At 29.8% G+C, this 18,450-nt stretch overlaps 1 protein-coding gene across 4 annotated transcripts in view; it reads right to left on the bottom strand.

Moving 5' to 3' along the window:
* LOC142327445 (uncharacterized) overlaps positions 1–18,450 on the bottom strand; it is a 116,353-nt gene that overhangs the window by 59,801 nt on the left and 38,102 nt on the right. For all 4 annotated transcript variants that reach the window (XR_012756992.1, XM_075370531.1, XM_075370529.1 and 1 more), the window contains 2 exons: positions 7,790–7,896; positions 992–1,108 (listed from right to left, as the gene is read on the bottom strand). Coding sequence is in view for 3 of the 4 variants with exons in the window: in XM_075370531.1 (XP_075226646.1) it covers positions 992–1,108; positions 7,790–7,896 (224 nt within the window). In the remaining variant the exon portion in view is untranslated. The remainder of the gene's footprint in view (positions 1–991; positions 1,109–7,789; positions 7,897–18,450) is intronic.

Consider the following 18,450-nt stretch of genomic DNA (forward strand, 5'->3'; position numbering starts at 1 on the left):
TACAAAATAAAAATGAATACAGCCAAAAATGTCCTTTACATGAGCTAAAAGATAAATAAATTCTACTTATCTAATCGATTCTACTTGTAAATTAATGATGGCTGTTTAATAGTATCACCTAATACTGAACAGTGCAGTGAAAAAACTGAATTTGGACTTAAGACAAATTCCCTTTCATGGACCAAACTAAAAATTATCCTAGCATTTACAAGTATTTGATCATATTACTGAATGTCTTTGATTAATTTTTGAATGTTACTTTATCTTCAAACATATTCAGGACATCAAGAAAAAGAAAAAAAATTATGCTAGCATTACGGTATCTTAAACTTAAAATTTTCTCCACTTGGACACACTCACACAACACATGAATCCTATCCTGTCAGCTCAGCCTACATCAAGACCAAATGTTATGTCAAGAATTGAAGATTTTTCCTAGTACCAAAAGTAACCTCTACAAAAGTTAATAATCACATATAATTACCAATTTACTTATAATAAATAAACACCAAACTTACTATTTTTATATTATCCTACACACAACAATGAACGACAGATTAAATGATTACAATTTTTAAAATCATAATCTCCATCACCCAAAAATTAACAAATTATGAAACTGCGTTTAGAATAATAATAGATTTTGACTTTTAATTTTTTTAAACATTTTTTGGTGGTAAATATAAATTATGTTACCCTGGAAAAATATGATATCATTGACTGCACATGAGTAAACTGTAAAAATTTCACCAAAAAATATTCATTTGCTTTACAAATAAATAAAATGTACACAGTCAAAATTTCAGTGATTTACAATAAAATTATTTGCCAATGCCCAAACATTAATACCGTTACGGTAATGAAACAAGAGAAGTACGAAGTAGAATTAGTAAAAATTTCATCTTAGCCACAAACTCAGATAGTGTGATAAGAAACCTTCATTGAAAAATAGTTTTTTATGTTATACTTAATTAAGAAAAAATTAACTTACGAAGTTTGTTTATTGAATTCTCTACCGTGCGGGCAAATACACTTTTGAGCATCACATCTGTTATGCCTAAAAAGCAATTCTTGAAAAGCATTCTCCTCTTGTTCCCATGATGCATCTCTGAAGAAAAAAACAATTATTATAATTTAATTATCATAACAAAATTATAAATAATAGAATAACACAACAAAACTACTATTAGATATACCGACAGTTCTGTATTCAGCTAAAGGTATTTATGCTTAACTCTTTAAAAACACTGCAATTTTTAATCATATATAAGTACAGTTCACACATAATACAACTGACTGCTCATCAATCCTAATAGATTTTATCTATTTATCCCTCCTTGCCTGCTTTTGTTTATGACTTCAAAAACTGTACCGATTTGTAAAAGGAGTCAAGTCAACTAGAGTGGAGATTAAGCTTTAAATACCATTCCAGGTCCATTATTATTTTATGTACCCTCCTTCAATTTTCCAATGTCTGAATTATTACATATTTCACACAATGCAAGTTCATATATATATATATATATATATATATATATAACTTTTTAAAATATTAAAATTTCTATTCTTTTCTAATACTGTTACCTGATAAGTGAACATAGCTTCAAGCATTTACAAAACAAAGTTTTGTATCTTACATTGTAATTTTTTGTGTATGTATGATTTTAAATATTTGTTAGGATCTTTGAACACGAAAGCTGACTGTAAAATTAAACATATTTGACAAACTAATTGGTCAATAAAACCGATTGTCAAACTTGAAGGTAGATAGATAGTTACAAAAGATTTATAACGATATATTTTAACGAATTATTTATAAACTAGATAAATATTTAATAAATTTTGATAAGTATACATGCACTAAAAGTCTAGCAGAATTATTTCCAGGTGTTTTCATCTGTGTTTTTGTTGTTTTGTTTAAGGTTATAAAGTCAGTGATTTTTACTTTTTATCTTTTTTGCATACTTCTAATTAAGTTTAGGTCTATGGCAGTAATATTATATTATTTACATACATTTTTTAATATTAATTTAATATTACAGTTGTGAGAATGACTAGAAAATTTTGGACAGTTTTTACAACTCTATGTGAGCTTTCCATGTTTGTAAAAAAAGGATTATTACAGGGTTAAGAATAAGTGATCAATGGCAATCTTTGATTGTTAACAAAAAAAAAGATTAAGTAGTTACCTGATGGCATTTGGGCCATCAAAGTACTACTAAGTGAATGATATTATAATTGTGATGTTAAGCTAATTTGTGATATTATAAATTACCACTATAGTTAAATTTATTAATAATAAAATGAAGAAAATATGAAAAAAAATTCACTTCAAACAAAACATTAAAAAAAATCAACAGAGGTCAAATGCTTGATTTATTTGAAAAAAAATTATAGTGGACGATTACTTTAATAACAATAATTAACCAATACAATTTGTTTTAGATCATATGGAATTTATTGCTATAGTGTGGATGGTGAAATTTTTTTCAGATTTGGTGATTGCTAAACCATTGCACGTTAGGAGAATAAAGATTATTTAACTTTACTAGGGAATATGTTACTTTGATTTGATGGCTTGGTGATCAATTTGTCATGTCAATGGCATAATCTTTTAATTTTATACCGCTTGTTATTTATATACCTGAGTTTATTATTCATATTTTGAAAATAATAATTTAATAATTTTGTTAAGCCACCATTAAGAACTTCTAAATACCTATATAACAGGTGTCGAATCACTCGGGGAGTGCTGACAATTTAAATTTAAATTTGTCTATTTTTATTCTTACTAAATTTTTGTATGTTTCGTTGGACAAAAACATTGTATATTTGTTTTAAATTTATATTATTTGTATATATATTTTTAAACTTGATTTTTTTTATATCTGATTTTATTATTCATATTTTAAAAATAATAATTTTGTTAAACCCCCTAGAACATTAAAAGTTCATTTTTAACAAGTATATTTCAATTTTTCATTCCAAAATCTGCTTTAGGCAACTATCATAATAATTCTTATTTCAGTAATATATAAAAGCTATAGTACAATTTCTTTTTTTTTAAATAGAAATATCAAATTAAAAGGATTGATCATTTTAAAATAATGCAATTAAAATATGATTAAATGACATGAAGTTTAAATTAGGCATTTACCACCAGTTGTGTTATTTATAACAAAAATAAATAAGAATTATACAGCTTAATTAATTTATTTAAATAAAGACTGGGAGAGAATTTTAATGCTGGCCTGCAATGCGTTACACGAGAGCTGATGATGATAAAACGATAAAAAAAACAGCCTACTATCAGAATACCATGGTCTTTAACGCTGGATCCAGGAATGCTAAAGCTTAAAAAAGAATAAAAGAATTTTATCCAAATAAAAAGCGCATCAATCACCTGTATGTATCTTTAAGCTATTCCTTTTTATTAATATCAAACTACTTCTACAACATAAGCAAATGCATTTCTTCTGTCAACTAACAAGATAAGTAAAAATGAAAATATTGATAATTATTTTACGCATGTAACTTCCACGGGATTAACTAATGAATTGGCAACCCAGATTGAACACTTAAAAGATACTAGAGGATAAACTGGATTGAGTAGAAAGATTGAAAATCTGATAAGCTTCACAAAGGAATCTTTGTTAATTCCATAAAATTTCATACGATACACCTTTTGTAACTATCAGAACTATCTTTACCAAATGACTTAATTATATGTAAGGTAAGAACTAATTGGTAATATTTGTAAAATTGGGACCACAATTTAACACAGCTAAAATTTTGCCTAATCCATCTTATGACGCTCAAGTTTCTCCTTGCTTTAAGATATTTCTTCAACATATCTTTTGATTAAAGTTTAGAAAGAACAACATCCAAACATATGACTAAATTAATTTTCTCTCTCTCTCTCTCTCTTTTTTAATATATCTGTGGTAATTTTTTTTTTTTGTTAAATGTTTTTAAATAGGTTTTCTGCAAATTTAAATGCAGACAATTCACACTCGACCGCTTATTAGCATCATTGATGTTTTTCCTCAATTCATGATATGAGTAAACAAATAAATTTTTTAATAAATCAAGAAAATCTTTAATCGATATTAGAAATAATAGTAGACTTCAGATACACCAGAAAAAATATTCAATATAACAAAAAACTTGACCTAAAATATTCATTAAATGCAGAATATATTTAGGTAAGCTGATTTTATCCATTTTTCCACCGATTTTTTGTCTTTCATCAAAGACCTACTGAAAATCTAGGTAGATGACATGTCCAAGTTATTCAACATAGTCTCACAATAAACAAAATGGATGGGTTATTTTAAGCTCTACCGACAAAAAAATTATGATAAACTGGAGCAACATTACTTTTTACACGTCTTAGCGACTGCTAGTGGTCAAGTTAGACTAGAAAATGTATTCAAGTTACAGTAATAACTAGATTACCTTTAATGATCTTTAGTAATGACTAGATTACCTTTAACAGTGACTTAAATATAGGTAACAGATAAAAATTATACATATCTCTAGATTTAGTTTGTTTTCAGCATCAAAGTTAACATCATTTTTCAGAAACTTAAAGCATCTTAAATGTTAATAGAGCAGGAATACGATCACACATTGTCTTTAGAATAGATGGAGACACAAAATCAACACAGATTGATCTGGACATGCCATAAAAAAATGGAGTGTTTTTAAGGATGTAATGATTTATGAAAATTAAAACATTAGTATAACCTTTTATTCTACATTTTCATTAGCTACGGTCGATAAATAAATATAATCCAAAATTAGAATTAATGATATAACAATTTAAAAGAACACAGACTTTTATTGAGACAATCATCGTAGTTTAATAGGACATTATTATCACCAAGCGATGATGACAATGATGTCAGTACGTTACACTACAATTTCCTTTACTGTGTATTTTATTTCCCCAGTTTTCTGTTCTACAGTATATTTTTATTTTAAACGTTTTTTATCTTTTTTTCTTTTTCTTGTAGTACTGCTCACATTGTGTTTGATAGTGCTTTTTAATATACTTTCTAATGTTTTTATTATGTTTAATAAATTTTGTTTAAATGAATAAGGACTAAGCTAATAATAAATACAGAGTGTCCCATATAAAACGCAACCCATCAATCACTCATCCATGAAATTTCAAAAGGCAAGCTTACTCCCCTGCTTGTTACTGAAATGGACTCGTCCAACATCTGAACATCGCGGCGACACAGTAGAACACTACCGATAGTAACAACAATGCAATCATAACGTTCAGTGTATCGCTAGAGACAAGATGGTGTTTTCGCTAGATGAAGTGTTTTCATTGTCGAGTCGTACTTCAGTACGAAATCAGCGGTCGCAGTGCAAGATTTCTTTCGCCATAAGTACCCAGATAAACCGGCTCCTAACAAAACATCAGTATTAAGGTTAGTCGCAAAATTTAGAGAGACCGGTTATGTTAATAACAAGGAACAAAAAAGATCTGCGTCAGTGTTGAATAGATACAGTCGCTGAAATCAAAGACCGATTACTCGCCTCGCCAAATAAATCGATCAGACGTTTGTCTGCTGAAATTAATTTGTCTAAATCGACTGTTCATCGGGTGACCAAACAATTACAATTACGACCTTATCGCATTCAAATGGTTCATCGACTTCTTGAGCCCGACAAAGAAAAACGGCTACAATATTGTCAACGGTTCCGTCGATTTCTGCATGAGGGAATTAATGTTATGGATTCTTTATTTTTCACAGATGAAGCACGGTTTCATTTGGACGGCTACGTAAACAGCCAAAACAGTAGAATTTGGAGTGCTGAAAATCCACACGATTATCACGAAAAACAATTATACCCGCAGAAGTCGGGCGTGTGGTGTGCGATATCGCAGAAGAAAATAATCGGTCCTATTTTTTTTGAGTACACCGTTAATGCAGAATGATATCAGGATATTTTATTTCAGTTCATCGCACTCTTGGAAGAGGAAGACAGACACTGCTGGCTACAACATGACGGTGCGACATCGCACTACGCAGGTTCAATTTCTGATTTCGTTGAGGAATTCTTTGGTAATTGTGTTATCGGTTGAGGCTTGTGGCCACCAAGATCTCCAGATTTGACTGCGGCGGATTTTTTTCTAGGGTTACCTCAAAGAAAAAGGCTACAGCAACAAACCACGTACACTTGAATGATTGAAAGTCTATTGAACTATTGAACAAGTTGTATTAAATATCCAGCCACAAACTTTGAAAAAAGTTGCAAGAAACGCTGTAAAAAGAATTGAAGCTTGTATTCAAGAAGATGGCGGCCACTTCCAACATTTACTCTAAATGTAAGGTAACGGATGGAAATAATAAAAATTACATTTACATTTACATATACCTTTTTATTATTTCAATACCTACCAATATAAGGTTGGGTTGCGTTTTATATGGGACACCCTGTACTAGTATAACAATTAAAGGAGATTTAAGAATACATTACTACTGAAACTAAGAAATTTTCATAGTGCAGAATAAAACAAGAAATAGCTTAAGCCAGTGGTTCCCAAACTTTTCCGAGTTATGGCGCCCTACGCTAAATAAATGTATGACTACTTGTAAGTAAGAAATGAAAATAAATAAAACTTGAGTTACCTCATTATTTTTTTTACTTTATTAACATTAAATTAATAATTGTAAATGTCTTGGTTCAATTAATTATGAAGCTTTTACAATATTTCATGGCACCCCTGCAAAAGAGATCATGGCTCCCCAGGGTGCTGTGGCGCACAGTTAGGGAATCACTGACTTAAACCATTAAAAAAATAAAAATAAATTAATTTCAAGACAATAAAAAATACAATAGAATAAGATATGTTCATATTAAATGATTAAAGTATATATCCAGCAGTAATATAAATGATATAATAGTGAAAATTACCGTTCTAAAAAAACATTACAACTGGAATTAAGGAGATAATAAATCTACTTTATGATAAATATAGAGGTAATGGATTTAACAGTAAAATTGATGGTATAAATAAAAATGTTAGTCATAATTACAAACTATTAAAACTCAATTAATGAATATTATTTTAGACTGAACTTAACATTTATAAAACGGGGCAAACTAATATCTTTAAGGTCAACCTAGCAAAAAAATATTGAACCCGCATTACAAAAACTATGAGGTAATTTAAACAAAGTAAATTATGATAAATTGTAATTGTATAACATAAATTGTATAATACAACATTATTAAAATAAACTAAGTTCAGAGAAAATGATACTGCCATTTTAATAAAATCAGAACAAAAACTTAACCATAATCACATATGAAGATAATTACATCGATAAAGTAGCTGAATTTACAAATGAAAAAGTTAACTGTAACAATATTAGACCATAATCATATAAACTGTTAAACAACTTTAAAGGTATGAAAAAAATAAACAAACCCGACATAATCAACTGCCATTAATTAAACTTTAGAACAGCATGTTAATATTTTATTGGTAAAATTATGGACAGAACAAAAAACCCATAAATAGAATCAACATTGTAAGTTTGTAAGTTGTGATGTAAAAATTAACTACTCTAATATACTAATAAATAAAACTTTAATTAATAATCATAAAGAAAATAATTTTTTAATGCAAAATAATTATTTTATCTAGAATGGGAAAACTTTACAGAAGCAATGTTTTAACTACAATAAAATCGGTAATCTTAAACATAAAATTAAATAAGGATTTTATTAAAGAAGAAACTGACATTATACTTAATACACTTACCGTTCAGGAATATAAATACCAAAATCTTTCATTGTTTTAGTAAATAAATGCTGATCATTACATAATGGACATCTGAATGCATAGCTGCCAAAACTGTTTGCCAATTTCTGAATAAAAAATTTATAATTATATATTAATATTACATCAGTATTAATAAAGAAACCGCCAAACAGATTAATCAAGTAATATATATTTTGACTTTAGATCATCTTCCCTCTTTAGTTTTAATAGATTAATTAGTATATAAATAAGTTAACATAGAACTGATCAAATTAATAAGTAGAATAAAATTTAATAAAATGTAGTTGTTAAATAATATAAACTAAAATATAAAAGGATAAACAAACAGAAAAAAAATCACAAAATGAAAATTTAAAATAAAATAACATATCTAACAACAAAATCCATGTAAATATATTAAATTAAAATACATACTTCACCAAATACAAATATATTTTCATCTTGGAGAATATTTAGATGAAAACACAAGTATTGAAAAAATAATTTGTTTTGGAATCAGTCAGTTGACTGGATTGATTTTATTCCTCACTCCTTTTGGTTCTTAGCAAATCTAGAAGATTTAACATATTTACTAAACATATATTAACATTATATATATATTTAAGAACATATATATATATATATATATATTTAACAAGACTTAACATATTTACTTCACTTACCTATACCATATATTGCAATCTCTCTTTTTTCAGTTTTTACCCTCTACACATCCCTCCATATCTAAATAAAGTAAACTTGGATTTCCTACTTCAAGGCCCACTAACCTGCTTTATCTTTTACAAGATTCTTTCATAAAATTTTCTCTCTGTTATCAGTCATCTTAGGACTTCATTTTGAATTTTATCAGTCATTCTACTTTTCAACAACCTCCTGTTAATACCATATTTTTTAAAGATCTGTACTTTTTTCTTTTCTGATTTTCCTAAAATTCATGTTTTATTACCAAAAACCACACCATATAAATATTTACAAAAATTTATTTCTAAAGATGGACAAAGCAGGAGTGATATGAAATGCTGAATGGCACAGGCGAAACGAGCTTTCAGTCAGAAATATAATTTGTTTACATTAAAAATTAATTTAAATGTCAGAAAAAGATTTTTGAAAGCATATGTTTGGAGCGTTGCTTTATACGGAAGTGAAACTTGGATGATCGGAGTACCTGAGATGAAAGGATTAGAAGCTTTTGAAATGCGGTGCTATAGGAGAATGTTAAAAATCAGATGGGTGGATAAAATGACAAATGAATAAGTGTTGCGGCAAATCTATGAAGAAAAAAGCATTTGGAAAAATATAGTTAAAAGAAGAGACAGACTTATAGGCCACATATTAAGGCATCCTGGATTAGTCGCTTTAATATTAAAGAGTCAAGTAGAAGGAAAAAACTGTGCAGGCAGGCAACGTTTGGAATATATAAAACAAATTGTTAGGGATGTAGGATACAGGGGGTGGTATACCGAAATGAAATGACTAGCACTAGGAAGGGAATCTTGGAGAGCTGCATCAAACCAGTCAAATGACTGAAGACAAAAAAAAAATTTCTAATTCTTATATCTATATATTAATAATATTAGTAAATTACTTTTCTGCATGAAAATTTTCCATGCTTGTGCTGATATGCTTATGATTTCTACCATACTTTGTCAAATTTTTATAATTTTACTATTTAAATAACAAAATTCTTCCACTTCTGGTCATAGAGACAAATGACTACAGAAATTATTTTAAATTCAATAACAATGAAACTAATACTACTTTTCAATACAACCACCAGCTACATTTAGACACTTGTCCCATCTTTCTGTGAGCTTTGTTATTCCAACAGTAAAGAATGTCTGACCTTTGTGTCTTAAACATTTGTTATACCTGCTCATTGTTTCACAAAAAAAATTTGGAGAGAACCAAACACGCAGAAATCTAATGCTACAAGATGGAGCACAGTGGTCTTCAACCACTTTTTTCGACTGACATAAGACCCCTCTTTTTGTTGGATATGATAGTTTAACCTTTTAGAAGTATGTACAAAAAAAAATCGCCTCTAGGTAATTTAAAAAAAAAATTGTTTTAAAAAGTTTTTAGCACGAATTACGCATACATTATTTTTCATTTCAATTATACCGTACAATATAAGCTGTTATAATATTTTAAGAAGTTTACTATGTAAACTTGTTAATTATTCAAAAGTACATTAATTTTTCAATACAAATACTAACTGTTTAAAACACAACAGAGTTCAATTATTGATGTTAATTGTTCCACAAATAAAACTGCCTGTAGAAAATTTTATGAAAATCGTTTGTTTTGCAATCGTGAAGATACAAATGTTGTTCTTTAAATGTAAATTATTAATCATTAAGTACATATTGAAATAGAGTAATTTATTGCTAAGGAGAGAACACTGTTCAAACAACTGTTTGGAACAACAAGATATTACTCGTTTTAAATATTTCAGTGTATATGAGAGTATTAGGCTATATAATGAAACACTAATTAGTTTGCATTATAAATATATTAATTGATCAAGAATACATTTATTTTGCATCGGTACAGTAATTTAAAATATTTAGTTCGACTGAAAGTAATATTTACAATTTTTCTTGATTTTTCAAACATGAAGACTATTTATTCAGAAACAGGCTCGTAGTAACTTATTTTTATACTCAGAATGAGATATTCTAACTACTCACTTACTCCAAGTTTACTTGAAATCTGGACGCACAGATAGACTGGACTGTTCATTGTAGGCGCCCTGTCCCACAATAGTTCTGGAGCAAAAGTCAGGAACATGGAAAAAAACAGCAGCGTGAATGTTTGGTTACGTTAAATTTTAATTTAAAATGACTTTGATGTGGACGGACAGGAACACTTTTTTCGGCCAAAAACTTGCGAATGAGAAGCGAGGTGTGACACGGCGTGTGGTCGTGGTGAAGAAGGAAGCCATTGGTCCATTTTTCTGGTTGCTTTCTTCGTACGTCATTTCGCAAACGTTGCAGTACACCCTTATAAAATTCAGAGTTACAGTTGCTCCCCTTGGAACAAACTCTGATCGCACTATGCCCTCACTATCGAAAAAAACAACGAGCATGACCTTGACGTTGGATTTTGACTGATGTGCCTTTTTAGAGCAAGGAGATGAACTGGTTTTCCATTGAGAACTCTGCATTTTTGGTCTCAGTCATAGCCATAGACCCAACTTTCATCTTCAGTTACAATTTTGGCCATGAATACGACCCTTCAACTCTGTGCAAATTGACACACGATTTTCCTATTCATCACTCAAAAGTCTGGGAACAAATTTTGCACTCACTCGTCTCACTTGCAATTCATTAGTTCAAATGCTTTGAACAGATCTGTACGAGATGTTAAGCTCTTCCAATAGCTCTCGAATAGTCATTTGGCTGTTTGAACGAACCATTGTTTCCATTTTTTGCACATTTTCAACTGTTTTTGAGGTTACTGGACGTCCCGCACGCTGCTCGTCTTCAACAGATTCATTTCCGTTTTTAAATCGGTCATGCCACTTGTACACAGTCTTCAAAATTACCACATTATCGCCATACACCGATTCTAACATTTCGTGAGCTTCTTTTGCACTCTTTTGCAACTTAAAACAAAACTTAATGTTAATGCGTTGTTCAAAATCCATGTTGCACGACAGACACGATACACACAACCTCACTCCAGCAGCTCTGGCAGCTGACTGGCAAGTTCGAATGTGTTACAACTTGTCCCTGCCTGTCTCAGTTCATCACGCTATTGGACATATTACAGGATATGGATGTAGCGTCAGCAGTTGCCACTATAAAAATTCATTCACCATATTTTTTGATCACACCTCGTATATCAAAATATATTATGAAAAAACTGTTTAATAAATTTAATAAAATATGAATACAACATAATAATCTCACCCCCCCCCCCAAAAAAAAAGCCCCTACCCAAAAAACTATTTCGATATAAAAAATATATCACAATCATCATACAACCTTGCTTACAATTTCTATCAGGTAATTGTAGCAGAGTATGCAGAATGGTTATTATACTTGTATATTAAAGGAAAAACCGTTTTGGATTACGGTAGATGATTTAAACATTCACGAAGAAAAATGACGCCTATAAATTTTTCTTAGAAAAGAAATAAATAATGAAAATACACTTTAACAAGATATAACAAAAGTAACTCATATCACAACCACCAAAAAACAATTTCTGTATAAAAGTGTTAGTGAATCTCATCACTTTCTCAAAAATAGTTTTAGTTGAAAGGAGGCTCAAAAAACAATTGCTCATCCTGAATACCAACAAAAACAGATATTAAAAACAATGGTGAATACAAACTCCTGACAAACACTTACAGTGTGAAGGAATCCCCTCAAAAAAACACTTGTTCTGAATTCGAAAAAAGTTGATATACAAAAACTGAATATTATTTGCTACGCTCAAATTTTTCTAAAACAAAATTCTTCTCTTCAAGCGCAACAAAAAATATTTAATAATCCAAGTTGTGCAAAAACTAAAAAAAAAACATTGCAAAAATTCACTAGCCACAGGTCTGTTATTTCTATGTTCATCTGTCAAAGACTGTCTTTTCTTGTTAGCTATTCAATCGTTAAGAGCAACATCTATTTAGAGTAACATTATTTTACTATTTATTATTTTGTAATTGAAACAGCATATTACATAATTTGATATAACATTTAAATTTTACAGATATTATGTTTTTGTGATATCAATTTTATTTTATCATATTTGATTGAAACAATTGTTTTTTGAGGATTACCTTCCCACTGTAAATGTTTTTGTCTTTTACAAACTTTTTTTTTTTATATAACTCTGTTTTTGTCATGATTCAGAATAAACAATTATTTTTTGGGCTTTCCTTTATTTATAAAGGAAAGCCCAAAATTCCTTTATTAATTTCCTTTTTTTATTTTTTTCCTTTTGACTAAACTTTTTTTTGGGAAGTGATAGGAAATTCACTAACACTTTTATACTGAAAGTTTTTTGTTGGTAGTGATAAAAAGTGACATGGAAGAGGAAGAAAGAGAGATTAAAGATAGAGTGGCAATTATTGGTGACTTTATTTATAGAGAAAAGTCCCCGATGATAATGACAACCAAAAGGTATAAAACCATTGTATGTTGATAATAATGGTAAAGGGAAATTCCTCGACAACAGTTCACATATCCTTGAAATAGATGTTGGTGAATAAACTGAGAAAAGGTAAACAAAGTGAATTAGATACAAAACAAGTGAAGAAATCACAACTGGAAGCATAATTATGACAAAAACTACCCAAAACTGTGTAACATCTGCCTGAAAACACGACTAGTGCCAGAATCATGCTTGTGAGCAAAACTAATCTATTACTTTAAAAGCTCATGCCTGTAATTAATATAAACTTACATTTAATATTTTTACTGTACATTTTATAATTCTTCTGATGTAAAAATATGTGACTAACTAATATATAAGAGCCCTGATTACAGAGCTATGGAAACAACATTAAATATTCAAAAGCAGATGTACACTAAGGAAATTCCTAGGGCCCAGAAAAGCTAACGACGGTAGGAAATTAAAGAAGAATGAGAACTTTACCGGGAGTTAGATAAAATTCAGAAGCAATGCGTAAGCGAAGACTAGCATTCCATGAACATCTGACAAGAGTGGATTCAGATAGGCTTATGAAGAAGATTTTTAACAAGTGTAATAGTGACAAGACAAACATTAAATAGCTCAAGCAAGTTAAAGAGGTCCCAAGAGTAGCAAACATAAACGTGACTAATTTAAAAGACAGAAGGGTGCTTAGGAAAAAGTTTTTGAATTCAAAGGGATTCAGGAGAAGAAAGAATGTGCTAATCTAAAGTGTTTGGAAGAAGGGAGGAAGGAGCACAGTGAAAGAATGAAGAGTACTGAATAGCTCAAAAACTAGACAGAAATTAACTATTCTATGTAGTCCTATACTACAGTGACCGGTGTCAAAAAAAAATTATGAAAAGATCAATGATTAAAGGATTAATAGAATTTTTTTTGTAAGTTCCTTGTTTCATCTCAAATTTAACAATGGAACTCAAGACTGCACAAACAAATGAATAAATTCATTCAGCAGCAGGTTCTTTTACAACAGGACAAACTACAAGAAGTATTACAAATAAATAATTAGCAAGACTTTCCCTACAGGAAAAATAATTGTGAAAAATACAATATTCACATTATTCAAAAAACTATTTTGTATGGCTTTACAGAATAAAACACGTTATATAATGAAATTCTAATTTGATTAACCTAAAATAGTAGTGGTAAAGGGGAAGATGAAAATAGATTTTGACAAACATTACATAAAAAGACTCTTAGCAATTCTCTAATTATCTTTTTCTGTTTTTTTTTTCTCAATGTATATAGTTGCCATAACCTTACAATTATAGGCTGATGTAAGATGCAAGTCACTCCTACAAAATGAAAAAGGAATTCTCAAATCATACTTGCATTCTATGTCACATTCACTAGGAAAAAAGATTTAAAGAGGTATCCACTACTTAGTTACTGAACCAAATATACTATTCCACATCAGCATCTCGCCCATTGAGACTAACAGATATATATCACCTTTAATCTCTTCACACACTAGAAGTATAGCAAGTAGCATTGTTCAAGAACAAGAGAAAATAACTACTGCCCATATATCTCATATGCTTTTAAACTGTCAGAGAGGTTAGACTGGTAGATATAAAATATAAAATTAAATTAATGACTGTCTTTTTGTTATAAACAATGTGCAATACACACAAAAACTCTACTTAATAAGAGATTTATTTTTAAGGGTTTATTATTGCTTGAATTTTGTTCATATTTTTTATCTACATTTTGATTTGATTCCCACAGTCCTTAGTCACACACAAGTTGTTATGAGCATATATTTATATAGAACCATAAAATCTATAGACTACTTCATTACACACTATTTGAAAATATTTTCACATTGTAACAAAAATTACTTTTTGACAATGAATTAAGCCATACAATCCCTGGTAGTATTGTATTTACACAATCATTAAGTATAGTTATTATTAGAAATTGGGTACAATACAAGAAAACTCTTTTTATATCAAGCTTATAATGTAATAGGCTTCTACAAAATAAGCACTCAAAAGTATTTATCACTGACAAGGCAAATAAATACATTATTCAGTTCAGCCTGCTCTTCAAATAATAAGCAAATATGCATATACAAGAAAACCAAGGGTACATGCTCAATATATGCTCTCTACTGTTACATTCTTGACATTATTCAATCCAATTTCACTCCGCTGTACGGTTAATAAGTGTTCATCTTAGTTCTCAAGCCTTGCTTTTCTGTCCACACTACCGTGCATGCATGCTAAAACCACCAATGCATGCTGAAATGCACTTATACTGCAATGTTACACATCTTAGCCCTGACGCATGAAAGAGTTCCTTGCTCATAAAATTGTTCAATATGAGTACATTCACAAAAATTAATGAAAATATTTTCTATCTCAGGAAAAAAGACTGAAAGAGAAAAAGCATGAATATTTTGATCTGGATAAATCGCAAAGGTGGATAATTATAAAAAAAATTTTGTATTATAATTTATCACAAGTGTGGTCAAATTTGTGTGTGTACATCTTAACAAAATTAAATAAACTTAAATTGTTTAACATGATGCATAAAAAAAGACATTAAAATAGCAGTAAACAAAGTATCAACTTCAAATATATGATTAATTTAGAAGTAGAAAATTTTATTTTTTGTCTTCAGTCATTTGACTGGTTTGATGCAGCTCTTCAAGATTCCCTATCTAGTGCTAGTCATTTCATTTCGATATATCCCCTACATCCTATATCCCTAACAATTTGTTTTACATATTCCACACGTTGCCTGCCTGCACAATTTTTCCTTCTACCTGTCCCTCCAATTTTAAGCGACTATTCCAGGATGCCTTAATATATGGCCTATAAGTCTGTCTCTTCTTTTAACTATATTTTCCCAAATGCTTCTTTCTTCATTAATTTGCCACAACATCACTTTATTTGTCACTTTATCCACCCATCTGATTTTTAACATTCACCTACAGCACCGCATTTCAAAGGCTTCTAATCTTTTCTTCTCCGGTACTCCAATCGTCCAAGTTTCACTTTCATATAAAGCTACACTCCAAACATATACTTTCAAAAATGTTTTCCTGACATTTAAATTAGTTTTTGATGTAAGCAAATTATATTTCTGACTGAAGGCTCGTTTTGCCTGTGCTTTCTAGCATTTTATATCGCTCCTGCTTTGTCCATCTTTAGTAATTCTACTTCCCAAATAACAAAATTCTTCTACCTCTGTAATCTTGTCTCTACCTACTATTATGGCATGGATTTCATCCATGCTGTTCATTGTTTCTTCTAAATCTTTTTTATTCTCAGCTAGAATTACTATATCATCAGCAAATTGTAGCATCTTTTTTCTTTTCACCTTGTACTGTTACTCCAGATCTAAATTGTTCTTTAACATCATTAACTGCTAGTTCTATGTAAAGATTAAAAAGTAACAGGAATAGAGAACATCCTTATCGAACTCCAGTTTATTACAGCTTCTTTCTTATGTTCTTCAATTATTATTGTTGCTGTTTGCTTCCTGTAAATGTTGTCAATTGTTCTTCTAATTGATACCTTGGAGTATCACCTGGCTTTTTCCATGTGTATATTCTTCTATTGTGATTTTTAAACTGAGTGTTGGCAATTACTAAATTATACTATGTGCAAAAATATTTAGGTCGGTCCCGTCTTTTCATTCCTTTTGCCCCACCTGTATTCACCCACTATATCTCCTTACTTGCCTTTTCCAATGCTTGCATTCCAATCTCCAACTATTATTAAATTTTCATCCCGTTTTATGTGTTTAATTGCTCGGTAATTTCTTTGTATACACACACTACCTCATCATCATGGGCACTTGTAAACATATAGACATTAACAATCATTGTCAGCTTAGATTTTGATTTAATCCTTATTACAATGATTCTGTTGCTACGCATTTTGAAATACTCTACTCTCTTCCCTATCTTCTTGTTCATTAAGAAACCTACTCCTGCCTGCCCTGTATTTGAAGCTGTGTTAATTATTCTAAAATCACCTGATCAAAAGTCGTTTTCTTCTTCCCACTGAACCTCACTAATTCCTACTACATCTACATTTAATCAATCCATTTCCCTCTTTAAATTTTCTAACCAACCAATCATTTTAGACTTCTAACATTCCATGCTCTGATTCATAGAATGTTATCTTTTAATTTTCTGGTGACCTCTTCCTTAGTAGTCCCCATCCAGAGATTCAAACGTGGGACTAGTTTATCTCCGAAATATTTTACCAAGGAAGGCCTCCATATTTGTTATATGAAAATGCACAGAGTTACATTTTCTTGGAAAAAAGCAGCTGTTGTTTTCCACTGCTCTCAGCTGTGCAGTACTCAGAAGATTGAGTGATGTTGATATGTCGTTTAAGTCCTTCTGATCTACGTTCTTAACAAGTACTGAAAGAGCTGCTGCCCTCTTTCAGGAATCATTCCTTAGTCTGGCTCTCAACAGATACCTCTCCAAAATGGTTGCACCTTCGGTCCAGCTATTCTGTATCACTGAGCAATCAAGCCCCCTCACCATTGGTAAGGTTCATGATTGATGGAGGGAGAGAGGTAGAAATAATATTTTTTAAATGTTTTTTTTTGTGACTGTTCCTTTTTATCTTCCTTATAATTCAAGAACACAATTAGAGGCAAATATCTTATTTGCCTCTAAAATAAGAATTTTTTTAAAAATTCAATTTTCAAGTTTTTAATTTTTTTAATTTTAAAAAAGTATTAATAATGAAAATCATTATTTTTTATTTATTCTACATAAGACTATACAATTTCAGTCTATATATCTTAAACTTTGAAAAAACGTTTAAGGACTTTATATCAAAGTCCTTTGACATAAAGGAAACTTTGAAAAAAATTCAATTATAAAGCCTCAATTTAGAGCTGATTCTTATTTCTGTAATGAAACATATCAAGACATGAAACAAATCAAAGTGTAGTTCACTTTCTCTATTAAACAGTTTTACAAGTAAAATGACATCTTAAAAAATTTAGATGTTATAAAGTGAAACATAAATGTTGACTGGTCTGCAGCCACCATTTATTTTCTGTTGACTATAATTTATGAAAAAAATTAATACATTTCTGAGTTCTTATTATGCAGAACTTATAACAACAAAAAAATTAATTTAAGATGATGCTGTAACTATCATGGTGTGGATTCTTTTTTTGGAATGACAACTCCATCCATAAAATGTATAACAAAGTCAGAAGTCCACTCCACATAATTTTGTTAAATATGCACACAGGTAAGTAAAAAGTGTTGAAACAGTTCAACACAGTTCATATGAAACTTCTTCACAAAGCCAACCATATTTTTAGATTTATAATGTACTATGAACCAGAAATGGAAATAACAGAAAATAGTAAACAGTTACTACATGAGTGCAGGTATTAAGCACGCTAACTTTTATACGTTTTAAACTTTTTACTCAAACAAAATGAAATCAAAAAAATTTCAAGATTAATCCTTTGAAAAAATACACTGAGCACACATG

This window comes from Lycorma delicatula, chromosome 7 (genome assembly GCF_047948215.1).
Source record: "Lycorma delicatula isolate Av1 chromosome 7, ASM4794821v1, whole genome shotgun sequence".
Lineage (NCBI taxonomy): Eukaryota > Metazoa > Arthropoda > Insecta > Hemiptera > Fulgoridae > Lycorma > Lycorma delicatula.